General features: G+C 58.8%; 1 protein-coding gene and 1 long non-coding RNA gene across 3 annotated transcripts in view; one reads left to right on the top strand and one right to left on the bottom strand.

Moving 5' to 3' along the window:
- The window catches only part of LOC125960485 (uncharacterized), a 327,476-nt gene that overhangs the window by 66,262 nt on the left and 245,510 nt on the right, over nt 1–15,704 (bottom strand). The window lies entirely within an intron of this gene.
- SCUBE1 (signal peptide, CUB domain and EGF like domain containing 1) overlaps nt 1–15,704 on the top strand; it is a 127,712-nt gene that overhangs the window by 37,636 nt on the left and 74,372 nt on the right. For both annotated transcript variants that reach the window (XM_049694546.1, XM_049694547.1), the window contains exon 4: nt 9,694–9,828. In XM_049694546.1, coding sequence (XP_049550503.1) covers nt 9,694–9,828 — 135 coding nt within the window. The remainder of the gene's footprint in view (nt 1–9,693; nt 9,829–15,704) is intronic.

Here is a 15,704-nt window from a genome sequence, read left to right as displayed (position 1 = left end):
TTTCATTGGGAAGATGTGATGCTTTGAAGGTATTCAGAATTCCAGGCAGAACCAGTGGTGAGAAATTTGTGCTGGTAGCAAGGCATTTGACCTGGCCAGAGTCAGGCGTGATGGACCAGCCAGAGGACCTGTGTCCATCAGGGCGGCACGGGGAGCTCCTGGGCCCATCTCGATTCTGTGGCGTTTTTCCCAAGGCAATGGGAAAGACGTACCCTCTGCCTGCCCCATCCACAGGCCCGCGGAGGTCATCACAGCCAGCTGGGCCTGTTTCGTTTCTGAGGATGTTCTCTAAGAATCCTGGCAGAGCATTTCCCCTTCTTTTCTTAGAGCGTCTTGCTTTGGTTCCAGGGTTTGGTTGGTTGGTTGGCTTTTGTCCCCTTCCCTCTTTTCAGTCCTGCATTCTTATCCCCATCAAAAGAAATTTTTAAAAACTCCAGTGCCTCCCATAGGTGTCCAACCAGGATCGTGTTTACAGCTGTGCTGTCAGAGGCCCGAGGGCGGGCGGACAAAAGCGTCCAGTTCCCATGCTGGCTCCGTCACCCACACGCTGGTGACCGAGGGCAGGCCGCTCACTGCCTGGCGCTCCTGGTTATAACGCTGCTGCTGCTGCCCCGGGCTGAGGCCGAATGGGACACTGTAATGAGAGTGCCTGCACAGCAGGGGCTCCAGGAACGGGGTTCCCTTCCGTCTGCTGCAGCCTCCTCTCCTGCCCATGCTAGAGAGATTAAAGGAGGAGCTGGTCTTGCCATAGACAAAGGGCAATGAAGTGGCATTCAGCAGGGCATTCCACTGCCTTCAAACCCCCGCCCCCTCCACCCGCTCCTGAAGCGCTACCCGGTCAGAATGGCTTTTCTTCAGCTGAAGACTTTGGTCCTCATACTAGTGAAAGCACCCACAAAGCAGGAAGACACTCTGGGCTGTGCTGACTGACCAGGAGCCCCACGTGGCTCCGTTCGTTCACTGAGCCCCAAAGCTCACGGGCTGGCAGTGTTTGAGGGCATCTGTTCCCGCTCCACCCTGATCCCGCCACGAGCTGCCCACAGGCGGGGCTGTGCCCACCGCCACGATGGGGCTCACTGCTGGGCGAGGCTGAGGCAGGCAGGCCCACGAGCACAGCTCTTCTCCCACCAGCTCTCACTCTACGCCCCGAGGACCCACCAGCCGGCACTCAGTCCCATCACTCATCTAGAGCTGCCTCGCTGGGCAGCCCCTCCGGGGCCACACAGCCCATCCCTGATGGGACAGGCCTGCAGCCAGGGCCTCGGGGCCAGAGCTGCCTCTCCCAGCCAGTTCTCCGTCAGTCACTCGGTCCGCAAACACGGATCATGTGCCCCGTGCGCTGTTTAAAACCCTGAGGTACAGCCACACTCAAGATGTCCCTGTTCTCAAAGACTCTGTATTCTCTGGGGAGACAGAGAAACAGTCACAAAGCAGACACCGTGCGTGGACGTACCCGGTGACTAGCAGGTGTTCCGGCTGAAGCCGCTGTGGGCTGCGCTGCCATTTGCTGAGATGCAGAAGGCTGAGGGTGGGACCGGGCTGTGCTTTGTTCTGCTCTGTTTTCTGTTGTGGGAAGTGGAGTTAGGAGTTCGCCGTGGGCCGTGTTCTGTTTGTCCTGCCTGTGCAGGACAACCTGTGCACAACCAAGTGCAGGCGCTGATCTCTGAGTCTGGAGGATGGTGGAGCAGGCAGGCCTAGAGGTTTGGGCAGTGTTGGCACGTTAAGTGGCTGGAAAAGCCATGGGACAGGGTGACATCTTCCAGGAACGGAGCCCAAGAGGAGCCCAGGCCTTGTGGATGTGGCCCCCATAGGTGCACTGACCTCCTGGGGCCTGGGGCCACCCAAGGCTCCTTTAAAGGAGGGATTGTCCATGAAATCGGAAAAAGTGATCCCACAAGGGTCTAGTATCGAGAATTATATATCTTATATAGAACTCTTACAACTCAACAGTGAAAAGGCAAACAACCCAGTTTAAAAGTGGGCAGAAGATTTGAATAGGCATCTCTCCACTGTTAAGCAGCTGGTAGGCGTGTTCCCCCAGGAAGGGCGACTCAGGCGGTGAGCAGGCCAGAACCTGCGTCAGGAGGGAGAAACTCCAGGAGCTGAGGCTGCTCTGCTGGGAGGCCGGAAGGCCGAGGCAAGACTGACCTGCCGTATAAATAAATCAATTCAATTCAATTCAAAAAAAAAAAAGACTGAGCGCTCCCTTCGGATGCTCTTTGTTGTCGGTTTTCCAACTTGGGGGGGACTTTGCCATCCCCCAGAGGGTGTTCCCGCCTGTGACCCCTGGAGCACTCGTGCTGGCTTTGTTCAACAGTTGTTAACGTGTCGGTGGCCTGCGTGCGCCAGACACGGTGCTAAGTGCCTTACCTCTGTTATCTTCTTAATTCCCAAAACAACTCCAGTTACCGTTATCCCTGTTTTATAGGGAAGGAAACCAGGGCCCAGAATGGTTAAGCACCGTGCCGAAGGCCACACAGCAAGTTACTTACTGAATCTTGTGCCCCAGCTGGTGTGACCTGGGGGCCAAGAGCCAGGACCCGTAGGTAGTGGTCGCACGGGGACACCATGTAGGTTATTATAAGGTGGAGCAGCCGTCAGCTGGAGTTAGGCAGCAAACTCCTGGTCCTTCGATGTTCATTGCTGCTCAGCCGTCACCGGGAGACCACAGGCAGCGGCTGGGATTGAAGGTGAGGCCCAGATGAGGGATGCAGCGACCAGACCCCGAAGGCCAGCACAGCAGCCTCAACAGAGCTCTGGCCCGCCCTGGGCTGGCTCCTTGGGTCTGGGTGTGAGCAGTGGGCTTGCTGGTCTGGAAAGCTGACCCCACCAGTCATGTGCCTCATCTCCCAGCGCTGAGCTGGGACTCAGGCCCAGCCCAAGGGGCTCGGCGTCAGAGCAGGGCTACGACGGGAGACCCTGTGTCTCCCACACACAGCAGACCTGCTGGGGGGCCGGGAGCCCCAGAGAAGGCCCCAGCGGATGCCCGGACCCGGAGGTAGGCGGGTCCCAGGAGACTCAAGTCACACCTCCTGCCTGCCGTGCCAGCGCCTCTGACAGCTCGGGGAGCGTCCTGGATCTGGGAGAACCCAGGCCCCAAAGCTCTAAGACCCATGTGTATTTCACCCGAAATCTAATCCATCTGGTTCTCATTTATTTACACTTAACCCATCAAATGCAATTTTGCAAGAGCCGCCCGATGGCCAAGGGGACTTTCCGCCTAAGCCTCGCTTCTGAAAGGAGCCTCAGGAGAGGGAGGGCTGGGGCCTCAGCCCCCGGGGGCCAGGAGGGCGTTCTCGGGGTTGGAGGTTGAGTTCGGTTTCTGAGATGGGCCAGTGCCTCTGCCTCTGTTCCCGGACCCGTGCTGGGAGCTGGGGTGCTGGGGCCGGGCACACCAGGAGAACATGGGTGGGGTTCAGGCAGAACACAGAGTCTCTGTTTCAAATTGTGAGGCGTTCGTGGGAAGCACAAAGCAACCAAAGCTGTATCCAGACGTAATTTTTAGTTATTATAAATAGCTGCAAACCTGGATTCTGGGTCCAAAATAGGACAGACAGTCAGCTATTAATAAAAACAAACACCGGCACCTTGGGCCAAGAAGCAGACCTCCTGGGCAAACCACAGGCCTGCCTGCAGAGGCCTTTCGGAAGCAGGCCGACCCGCGGCCCGTCGGTGCCGGCTCTGGGATGCCTTCTTGCTGGAAAACAGCCGCATCCGTCCCACACACGGGCCCATCCCAGATAGGACCCTTCAGCAGCTGGTGGGAGTGGAGGCGGCCTTCTCCCTGTGAGTGGTGGGCACTGAACAGAAGTGGGCAGAAACCACAGCTGAGGTCCGTCTCTCCCGACCCCGGTGCCCGGACCTATGCTCGTGCAGGGCAGAGTGAGGCGGGGGCACCCGACCCCAGACCCCTTGTTTGGACTTGATCTTTGGTGCCGGGGTGCTGTGTCTTGTTCCGACTAGAGTCGTCACAGTGGGCCCTGGGATTGCGAGGGAGAGACGAGAGGCCGGGCGATCCAGGAGCGTGTGGACGCCTGTAGGGAGAGGCTGAGGCCCAAGGCAAGGCTGTGCCCTGGGAGTAGAGGCAGGACAGACGGGCAGGGCGGAGAGGGAGAGTCACCAGGCTTGGTGACTGCTTGGGTGTGAGGCAAGCCCCCGGAGGGAGGGGGCTTCTCGGGCCAGGGTGGCTGGGAGGGGGGCAGGCAGAGCCAGAGCGAGGCCCCTCTTTGGCCCTCCTGGGCGCCCTTGTCCCCCTCCCTCCCTCCCTCCCACCTTCCGTGTCCTCACTGTGCACCCGGCGTGGGGCCTCGGGCTGGGGAGCAGCCTCCCAGGAGCCCAGGCCATATGTCTTCACCCCAGACCACGTGGGACGATCTGTTGCAGAGGGTGTCCCCAGCGCCACCAGCTGGGGCCCCCAAGGCAGCGACTGGCTGCCGTTCAGCTTCCTCCCCCTGCCAGCACCCCGGCCTGCCACCAGCACCCCGACCCAGAAGGGCGGGGGCTCCAGCAGTCCCGGACGCAGCTGAAGACAGGTCTGTGGGAGACGTGGGAGGGAGAACGTTCTCCCGGGGAGGCTGCAGGCCGGGACCTTCCCAGAGGGTGACCTGGCTGGACCAGGCAGCCCACGATGAGCTCTGTGCCAGACCCTCACAGCGCTGGAGCCTTTGGGGTCCTTTCTCCACACTCTGTCCATCTCTTCTGCTGCCCGTTAAAAGGGTTTCCCTAGAGGAGCCTCCCAGAGTCTGCCCCAGAACCCCCGGGGCCTCCTCTCTGCTTTGTAGCCAAGTCCCTGTGCCGAGGAGCTCCCTGCCTTTTGGGAACGTTCAGCTGTGGTCATAAATAATGACGAAGGACCACGAGCTGCCAGCAGGATTCAGAGGTGGAGCGCTCCCCCGTCCCGTCCCACCCAGAGCTCGCTCAGGGAGCGTGGATCGTGGATCAGAAACAGGCACAGTCTCCACCCGAGGCCTTGGTGGTTGGTGACACTCTGTCTTCCCCAGGGACTGTCCCCTCTGCCGGCAGGACTGGTGGGAGGGGGCCAGGAGGACCCAGACAGGGCTGGCTTTGCGAGAGCCCTGGGGGAATCTTCTTGAGGAGGGATGTGCAGGCCACAAAGCTTCCAGAACTCCTCTCCTGCCCAAGTAGCTGCGGCCCTGCTCTGCACCTTCCACGAGACTTTGCTTCCGCATCTCTCACTTCTTGTTCTCCAGCCTCGGCTCCCATCACTTCCTCCACAAAGCCTCCGCCTGAACGCTTGGGTCCCACACGCCACCAGCGGCTCGCCGAGCAGGGGCTTAACCAGTGGTATTCACTTCGGGGAGTGGAGCACATAGCAGGTACTCAGTGTCTGCGGAGGGAATGAGCAAAAGTGCTTCCAGTGGATTTCAAAGGCGAGAAGAACTTCTGCCTGGACCAGGAGGGAGAGGGCGTCCCAGGGAGAGGTGCACATGTGCGCGTGAAGGCATGTGTGATTGACGGGGGGGTTTTCAGAGAACAGCGGGTGTCGGTGGGGCGGGCGGAGAGGGGGGCAGGCTATGGAGAGCCGTGAATGAGCCCCTCGGCCTGCCCAGAAGGAACCGCAACGGCGCCCTGCTCCAGGGGACTGGCCTTGTATGGTAGAGCTCCCTGTCACTGGTGTGTGCAGCACACGTGTGCCCTTCAGTCTATCCTGCTCACTCCTGAGCACCCACTCAGCCCGACCCTCTGCTGGGTGCAGGGATGTGCAGGAGACTCTGGGCTGACAACAGCCCAGAGCAGAGATAGGATGGCCAAGCCCGAGGTCCGGGGCAGAGGAAGAAGGTTGTGAACAAAGGTCTGCTTGGTCTGGGAGCCAGGGGTCAGCAAATTCTGCCCGGCACCAGGAAGACTTTGGAGAGGAGGGAGCTCTTGCCCTGGGTTTTAGAGACGTGAGCACGTGGGCCGGGGGACGATTGTAAGAACAGAAGCCCAGGGAGCTTACACTCGCCTCTACGATTGGGCTGGAAGCATCCTCACTCAGAGAAGCCACGTCATGGAAGAGTAGAGTAAGGGCTCTGGATCCAGTCTCGCTGGGCTTCCCATCCCCCTCCACCGGTTCTAGAGCACTGGGCAAGTCTCTTCCCCTCTCAGCTTCTCAGGTGAGAATCGGCTTGATAAGAATAATGCCCCCTGTGTGGAGCTGTTGTGCAGATGTATTAAGACACTGCCTGAGCTCCCCAGCCGGGCCCTGGCCAGCACTGAGGGCTATATTTATGATGACGAGGCTGCCAGCCCCACCAGTCAACGTGAATACTCACGTAGGAGGTGGGGGGCTCCACATAGGGGCCCAGCAGAGCATGGAGCAGTCAGTTCCCCAGGAGAGAAGGAAGAGGACTGCGTGTATCTCAAGCACTCCAGGAGGGCTTCCTGGAGGACACAGTCTGGGTCCTTCCTGTGGACGAGACCTGGGCACCCTCCACGGGCCAAGAGGCCGGGGGTGGAACTCAGGTTGCCCGACTCCCGGATGTAGGCTGTCTCCTTGCCACGGGGCACCTCGTATACCAGAATGTGCCAAGTCCGTGGGGACCAAGGAGCAGTGTGCGCCGGGCTTGCCCCAGTCACGAGGGCCAAGGAGCTAATTGTTTCCCACAGTGCCTGCCGGGCCTGCTCCGGGCCTCCAGGGAACCCAGTCTGTCCTAGGCCGGCGGGCAGGCATCTCAAGGACCCAACTGCTTCCGTTGGTACCATTCAGACCTCACCGTGGGTCCCATGTGGAGGGCTGGGGACACAGGGGTGTGAGGGGTATGAGGCCATTCCTCAGCCAGTCTCTAGAGAAGGTGGTGATGACTGCAGGCTACCCAAAGGAATTCTGAGACTGATTTCCTGCCCAGCTTGGGGGAGGCCTGTGTTTGGGCCACAGTGGAAAAAGGGTGCAGAGTGGGTAGCCCCCTCTTCCCTCCTGCTTAATCTTAGGGCTTTATCATTTGGGAGCGAGGGTGCGGGGTGGGGGGGGGGAGAATGTTTACATGGCTTCGCATTTGTTTCAAATTATTCATCAGCGCTGGAGTCATTGTTCCCCGCTAGTGTACACAGTGGCAAGGCCCAGCCACCCTGCCAGCTCACTGAGGCTTTGTAGGTGTGTGACGTCAGTGCCCTTTGGTTCCTAGCTTCCAGTGAGGTGACGGCCAGACAGGGGGGGACCAGGGAGTTCACTGATGATGGGGTGGAAGTAGTGTTTCCACACTGTGAATTCAGTGTTTGAGGGCCTGTATCTGTGGCTTGTTTTACCAATTGAACCTTTGCGAGGGCTGGGGAAGCTGAGGTACAGAGCAAAGGACCTGAGAGCCATGGGAAGAACCTCAAAGAGCGTGACTCAGTCTGCACCGCGTCCCAGGAGCGGCTCCCCGTGTTCAAATCTTATCCTTACGTGTGTGCCGGCACGTGGGCCTCGGAGCCTCTGGCGGGTGTTATTGGGACAGAAACGGGGCTGAGCCGGTGTGCTGGGACTCTCCTGAGTTACTCACGCAGGCTGGCCCCAGCTTCGTGTTTGCAGGTACTTTCAAGGTGACACCCAGCTTGAGTTCGTTTCAAGAGCAGCCGGTTCTTCATCACCTTAGTCTGAACGCACTTGCTGGTGTGACCAGCCTAACAGGGGCTCCAGAGGCGCGTGCTCAGGAGCTGGACAGCAGGTCTGAGTCCTGCCTCTGCTCCAAGCAGCTCTGTGGCTTTGCCCAGGTTACTTCAACTCGGTGCCTCAGTGTCTTCATCTGTAAAGTGGAGTCGGTAACACGGCCTATCACTCAGTGTTGCCGCAAGGATTGGGCGTGTGGGTGGAGTGAGGCCCTGTGCCTGACACACGACGAGCACTCCAGGAAGGTTAGCTTTATGTTATTAATAGGATGAACAGGACACAGTGCCTGGCTCAGAGCTGTTCATGGTCTGGTGCAGGCAGGGGCAGACCCCCAGAGGCAGACGCTGCTGGGGTGTGGAGGGGAGATGCCCCCAGCAAAGGTGGCCCTGGCACTGGGCCTTTAGGGAACCATCAGTAAGACTCGTTGAGTGTAGAAAGGTCTTCCGAAAAATCCCTCTCTATCCTTCCCAGCTTCCCCCGGAACCCCCGTCAGTCTCCTCTCAGCAAGAGCCACCTTTACCGTTTTAGCTCTAATTGTTGGTGCCTTTTATAGTTCAGAGCTCTCCCTCCGTCCTGGCTGCCACAGGGCTGACATTTGAGCTTGCAGGAGAATAATGACCTGCCTCGCCGTCAGCCTCAAAGGCAGCAGTGTGGTCTCATGGGTGGGGAAGTGGTCTGTTGTCCCTGAGCCGAAGTAGGACCCAGCTGACATAGCGCCAGCACTGAGTCCTCCCCGGGTTCAGTGCAGGTCAGTCTGCCTGAGTCTGTACCTTTTCACATCCTTTTGGTGCCAGTACTAAAAGATGGTTGTGTTAAAAAGAACTGTTTAGGGGGCTTCCCTGGTGGCGCAGTGGTTGAGAGTCCGCCTGCCAATGCCGGGGACACGGGTTCATGCCCCGGTCCGGGAGGATCCCATGTGTCGCGGAGCGGCTGGGCCCGTGAGCCATGGCCGCTGAGCCTGCGCGTCCGGAGCCTGTGCTCTGCGGTGGGAGAGGCCACAACGGTGAGAGGCCCACGTACCGCCAAAAAAAAAAAAAAAGAACTGTTTAAAAAGTTCAGTGCCAAAGCTAGTGAGTGTGTGTGTGTGCACACCCGTGTGTTGGGGGTCGTGGGATTGGCTCAAAGCAGCCAGTAGCTCACGTTGCCTTTGTGGTTTCATATATTTGCCTATTAAAATGACAATACAGACACGGCACATTAAGGTTTAAGAAGCCGTTCTTTCATTAAACAAGCTGACAGTGTAGGGGGTTATGACTTGGGTAATTGAAACATGCTGTTCTGTTCAAGACCAGAACTTCATAAAGACTCCTTTCAGCCAATAGCACCCTTTGTGCCAGTGGCCTCTGGTCAAAAATGAGTGTCGGCCCTGAGGTCTGTCTCTCCCGGAGAGTGGGAAAGACCGCTCAGCAACTCTCCGTAGCAGTCTCGGCAGCCAGAGGTCAGGGCCTTTTAAAAACCTGCCCTTCTCGGGGCTTTTGAAATCAGTTTTCGAGGCAGAAAGCAGGCTGCCCTGGCCTCCAGCCTCTCCCTTGCTGCAAGGTCTGTACTGCTGGTTGCAGATCTGAGGTGTGACTGAAGAAAGGGGACGGTGGGATTGGGTTCGCGACGCTCTTCGAGCCGGGGGTAGATGGTGTTAGTTGCAGGTCTTCCTGGAGAGGGAGGGTTAGGTGACATCAGTGAGAGCCCAGGTTTGGGAGGCGGACCACCAGGCTTGATTCCTGCCTCTGTGGGACCTTGGATAAGTAACTTGGCCTCTCTGTACCTCAGTTTACTCATCTGTAAAATAGACCCAGACCTAGTCTGATGTATAGGGCTTCTGTGAAAATTAAAGGTGTTAATGCAGGTAAGACGCTTAGAGTAGTGCTGGCCGCACAGGAAAGCCAGGGCCAGCTAGCATTGCAGCCTTTGTAAGTGTCTACCACTGTGGAGTAACTCCATGAAGTACTGTTGGAGGGTACCACCGTGGGGTACCACCGAGCGGTACCTCTGTGGTATCGCTCTGCAGCCAGGAGAACTGATGGCATCTGCGTCCTTCCAGGTGACCACGCCTCACTTTTAGCTCCAGGTGTGATCTCTCTTGTCCCCTTCTCTTCCTTTTCTCACAGATGTGGACGAGTGTCAGGACAACAACGGCGGCTGCCAGCAGATCTGTGTCAATGCCATGGGCAGCTACGAGTGTCAGTGCCACAGCGGCTTTTTCCTCAGCGACAACCAGCACACCTGTATCCACCGCTCCAATGGTGAGTACTGGCTCGCGCTGCCCAGTCACGCCCCCTCCCCTGTGGAAACAGGTGGCCTCTGGGAAGCCCCTCTCCGCATCTTGATGCTGGGGGCCTCAGGGTCAAGGCAGGGAACTCTGGTGCGGGCCTGCATGGCTGTTGTGTGCTTCTGGTGTCGGTTCTGCAGGGACACCTCCCAGCTCCCGCCCTCTGCCCCTACAGCAGGGCTGTCTGTGTTTCTGGTGTTCTTATGTGGGGACGAGATGGGGCCGCAGATGGGCAGATGTGTCCGGAGAAGCTATTTTCCGTTCTGGGCTGGGGGCTGGATGTGGCTAGGAAGAGTGGGGCCCCATTCCCGACGGTCCCCTTTCCCTGAGGGGGGCTCGAGGTCTGACCGGGCCGAGGGCTCGTTTCTCAGTCTCTTGCGTGTTCACTGGGTCACCAGCCAGCAGAGGGCCTTTGGGGTCAGGAGCCGGCTGCTCTCTGTAGGCCGGGTGGGATGGCAGGCCAGCTCGGGGCAGTGCAGAGGGTCAGAGGAGGAAGACTCCAGCCAACTGGAGTGCCTGGGGAGCCTGGGGACAGCCCCAGGCTGGGACAGAGCCTGGCCTCCAGCTGAGCCCAGCAAATGAACGCCCTTGGTGTCAGGGCAGTGGTGGTCAGTTTGGGCCCAAAGCAGCAGGGCTGTGAAATGGGACAGCTGGCCAGAAGCCAGGACCCATGTGGCTTCCAGGCAGAGGAAGCAGCATTCTGGAAGGCGTGGAGGCACATCCTGGCTAAGGTAATGGCAAGGCCCAGAATCTCCAGGCGGGCTGTGTGCTGCAGCAGAGCGGCTGTGCCCTCCTGCGGCCTGTTCTGCTGTACCTTCAAGAGAGTAGATGCGGAAGGAGGACCAGGCAGCCCCACGGTTCCAGCCTCAGCCCCTCGCCGTTCGCTGACCCTAGACAAGGAGGAGGTGCTGGAGGGGCCCTGTAGGGCCTCATCTCTGGTCTGTGGCACGGTTCACACTGAGAGGCAGGGAATAAAAAGGGCGGGCGCTGGGCTCCGGGTCCGACAGGGTGTGAATCCAGCTCCGCCACTCCCTAGCTGGGAGCCCTTCCTCAGGCGGCTCTGCAGCTCCGAACCTCAACCTCCTCATCTGCAAAACGGGGCCGTGGTGTTGACCCGGCAGGATGTTTGGAGGATAGGACCAGATCCTGGGAGTAAAGTGCTGGCGTGCGCTAAAGCTAACAGAGGCTGTGAGGTGAGACCTGGGGGCCCTGGGCATGATCTTTATTTGAAAACAGTTCCTGAGATAGAAAAGCAAAAAACATTTAAGAAGTACAAATCCCAGGGTAATTAAGCAGAGCTACCCTACTGGACTCCTTAGAATTCTTAGCGTTTGTTTAGGCGGTTTCCTCAAAGACAAGACGGCCCGATAATCCCCATCTCTGCCGGGTCCCCAGAAGGACGGAAAGGCTGAGCTCCGAGGTCCCTGGGCACCTGCTCCGGGCGCGTTGTCCAGACGTCCACGGCACTGTGGAAGACCTCCCAGCTGTGGCGCTGTGGAGTCGAGCTGCCCAAAGCAAGGACCCTGGCTCCACACTGAGTTTTATAAAAAGCAGATTTATGAGGAAGAGTGTGAGCGTTGGGGGTGGGACAGGAGTCCTGCTCTCATCGGGGAGAGGGGTTTACCGGGCGGCAGCTGCTCTGAGCGAGCTGTAACGTCCCCGACGCCGGGACGGCCGGAGCCCCTGTCAGCCGGGCTGTGTGTGCCCTGTTCCCTTGAAGAGCAGCTTTCCCGCGAGCAGGGCTCCAGGTGGAGCTGTGCCCCCCGTTGAAAAGAGGGTGAGCGGGAAGGGGGAAACAGCGTGATGCAAGACAGTGGCCGGTTCGGAACCAGGTCCTGGTTTGGCCTGTGAGCGTGGGTTGTTCTAAGGACGTTACAAAGCAAACCTCAGCATCGGCCGGCGGTGGGGGGACGATGATGGGGGGGACAGCGACAGTGGCTGCTATGAGGTCACACGCTTACTCTGAGCTGGGCCCTCACAGCAGCCTGGCGAGGCCGGGATGTTATGACCCTGCAACAGGTGAGGACCCTGCCCAGTCAAGTTAGGGGACCTGCCGGAGGTCATACATTAGGGACACGGCAGTCAGGATTCCAGCCCAGGTCGCTAGCTGTGACATGATGAGGCTGGTAAGGAAAGAAACCAGGGGGAGGAACAGACAGAAATAGGCAGGCGCTGAAGGCCTCTTTGAGGAAGCCACGTGTGAGCTGAAATGGAACGAGGAGGGAGAGCAACTGTGAGGCCAGGTGGGGTGTGTGTAAAGGCCCCAAGGTGGGAATGGACCAGACTCCCGGGAAACGCAGAATGAAGGGCGGGATGGTGGGCACAGTGATCCCAGGATGAGGGGAGCTTGGCAGGGGCCAGACCATGAGGCTGGTGGAATGTGGGCGGGAGTTTGGATTTCATGCGGGGAGCAGCCATGGGAAGCTGGGTAAGCAGAGGCGGGGAAATGATGCTGGAGGGGAAGGGCGGGGGACGTCTAGGGAAACCAGATGCTTCAGGGGCTGGGCCTCAAACTAATCGTGCAGTGGAGCCTGGAGCCTACGTGCCTCACCCCACCCAAAGGCCTGGGTGGCCAGATCTGGATTTATAGGTGAAGCCAGGAATCTAGATGTAACCAGAATACAGATTTGGGGGACTAGCCCCAATCTACATTAACTGACATATTGGTTAAAGAAGAGTCCCTTTTCTCATTAGGACTTTTGTGTCAGTTTCCTAATTTTTAAATCTGGGCAATGAATCAATCTGAAAAACAGGAGACAACTTCTTGGATACCCGCTGAAGGACGAGCGGCAACATTTCCAGGGCTCCCGAAGGCTCTGTGGAAGGTCCCAAGAGGACAGGACAAGTGCACAGGACGTTGGCCAGCCGCGCGGTAGTGCCTGTGGGTGGGGACGGGCCTGGGTGCCTGGCCACGCGGCTCCCTCCTGAGCCTCTGTTGGTTGTCAGGACAGTTGCTCATCGTGACTGTGTGCTACCTTCAGTGACGATTGTTAGAGCTCAGAAGAGCACGTTCACGGTGCTGAGACCCAGCTTGGTTTGTACCTAAGTGGCCTCTGTTCCCCAGATCAGATTCCTCATGTCACCTGACTCTTCCTAATGCCTGTCAGCCCCTTGGAGCCTCCCCTGAGCTGGGTTTGATTAGAGGGGACCAGACACGTGAGCAGGGTCTGCTCCAGGCTCCCGGCCGAGAAACGAGGCCACGGGGCTCAGACCTTCTGAGCGGCCCCACCTCCCAGGCGATGACACAAACCCTGGCCAGAGGCGTGTGGATCTGGCCAGGCTGGGGTTGTGGGTTTTAGGTTCTCAGCCATTCTCACCTCCACTGGTCACATGGCCTCTGCAGTTACTCCTGCCTCTCTGGGTCTCCTTGTCTATAAATTGGGACCAGAAATCCCTCCCAGGCAAGTGAGGGCTCCGTTAGGGGAAATGCTCTGAAGGGGTCAAGTGCGGTGCCCGCCCTAGGAGTGGCAACTCACATAGACAGCTTCTTTAGGCCTTTAGAACTCATGCTTGATTTGGGGACACAGGCTGTTCCTCTCTCCCAGCTCTGGGTGGGAGGGGACCCACAGCTGTTGAGAGCTGTGGCCTGTCTCTGCTCAGCACTTCGCTGAGCTGGTTCTGGCTCCATCACAGCCCACACTCACTTCCCACTCAGCCTCTGGTCCAGCAAGCCGTTAAGTCCCTCTTCCACCCCACAGCCTGGGGGAAGCCGGGCCAGGCCACTCCCAGCCTCCGCCTCTCCATTGTAATCATGCTCCCAGGCCTCCCCGGTCCCAGAGTACCCAGAGTAGACAGGCCACCAAGCGGCTAGCACGTTCGAGCTCCCTCCCTCTCCCATGCCTGCTCTTTTTTTAAAAAGACTTATGTCGTATCTATGCTCCAAGAAGGTGTTGACTCCTGGATGAACTTTTCCCTTTCCTTCCAGTGACGAATCCTTTCTTTCAGTCTGAGCAAAATTGATTTAGGGAGACGAAGGAGCTCCAAAAGCTCTGACGAGCTGTGCGACGGCAGGTCACTCTTCCATTCGTTCATGTGCCAGGTGCTGGCTGGTCCCCAGGATCCCGTGTGGGCAAAAGCAGGCATGATCCCTGTGAAGCTTTGCATCCAGAAAGGGGATGAAATGCTAAGTAAGGACCCTAGGAGTTACCTTATGATAGTGAGCTGAGAAAACCACTCTGGAGGGAGGGACCTAGGGGCTCCAGTGTGGCCGTCTGAACAGCAGAGACAGTAATGAGAACGGTCTCCTGGCCGGCCTGGTGGAGGATTGCTCTCTCCCTGGCACTGATCCTGGGCCACCACTGTTGCCGATGGTAGTGGGTTTGAGACACGTGTGCCCTCTCCCCGACGCAGGAAGCTGTCCTGCACGGCCGGGCTCTGAAGCCTCACCAGGTGCCTGTAGTGGTCCAATCTGTGGTGGTGGTGGAAGGCCCCAGAGTGAGAGGAAGTGTCACGTCGTCCCCACAGCTGTAGGCAGCAGGACAGGCTGGCAGGGGCGCTTAAGGGGCTGTACCTGTCAAAGTTCATCCCCGAGGGCCCTTTGGCACAGAGGGGACCTGTCGTCTCTGTGTTATGCCATGACTAGGAGCACAGGTTCCAGGGCCCCACAGCCTAGGCTGGAATCCCAGCTCCAGCACCTGTCATCTGTGTGACCTTGAGTAAGTCACTTAACCTCTCTGTGCCTGGTCTGTACAATGGGGATAGTCAAAGTCCCTACTTCATAGAGTTAAAAAGATACTGAAAAGAAAGTCTCAATAAATGTGGGCTCTTATTATCGTTATTTATCACAGATGAGGAAACAGGCCCCGAGAGGGCAGGGCCTCACCCCCCTCTGGGCCAGTTTCCCGAGCCAGCAGCAGAGTCGGGGCCTAGGTGCACGCTGAGCAAGGCTCTGCTGCGTGCTGGCTGCTGGCTGAAGCCTGAGCGTCAGCCGAGGGTGAAGAGGCGATCAGGAGTCAGGCCTCCTCCTCAAGGAGCTCCCTTCCAAGGGGTGAGCCGGTGGCCCTCGCACCTGGCTTTGTCTGTGCTCAGGGCAGGACATGCCCATCAAGACAGCCGTGCATCCAGCACTAGCTCGCTCGCTGCTTGACCCGCCCAGGGCTGCAGAGGTCAGACCAGCCCCTGCCCTCCAGGAGCGTCCAGCCCCGTCCTCCCTGTGGAGGTTTGAGCAGCGTGCCAGGCCCCTGCTAGGCACGGGCAGTCGGGAACCCAGACATAAAGAGGACATCAGGCCTCTGTCTGCCCCTGCTGCTCCCCGGGCCACCCTGTCTACTGACTGGTGCCCCACTCAGCCCTGGTGAGAGCGCCCAGTCACTGCACAGCCTGTCCTGAGCCGGCCCAGGAATCACTGTCAGGCTCTGCCTCGTCTGTGCTCAGAGGACTGCCTGTCTCCCAGCCCCCACCGTTGCTGGCCACCAAAGGCAGTTTTCTACCTGCCGCCTGCGTCCCTGCAGCCTGGGAGCTCCCTGTGGGCGGGGACCGTGTTCCCCACCCCTCTGTGTCCTGTGCTGACATGGGGCCCATGGCAGAGGCCTGAGGGAGGAAGGAGAGTGACGCTCAGTTCTGGGCGGCTCCCTGGGCCCGGACGCTCCACACCCTCAGGTCGTGCAGGTAGGTTCCTGGTCAGTACGTGCTGGTGGACGCTGGGGTCTGCCCAGGCTCTGGACCCAGTGCTAGGGGCCCAGAGGCTCTGAGAGGCCATTGCACAGTTGACTGCACGCCGAAGTCCTGCCGTGCTGCCTCCTTTCCCACGTTGGAGGCACTGGAACTGGCCACGGGGCAGCTGAGCATCCGTGTCCCTGCAAGGCTGAGGCCCCTGCAGAGCGGATGCCAGGCTGGCATTCTCTCAGCAGG

The sequence above is a fragment of the Orcinus orca genome, chromosome 11 (assembly GCF_937001465.1).
Source record: "Orcinus orca chromosome 11, mOrcOrc1.1, whole genome shotgun sequence".
NCBI classification, from domain to species: domain Eukaryota; kingdom Metazoa; phylum Chordata; class Mammalia; order Artiodactyla; family Delphinidae; genus Orcinus; species Orcinus orca.
The sequence above is the reverse complement of the archived record's forward strand: the minus strand, read 5'-3'. Positions and strand labels throughout refer to the sequence as shown.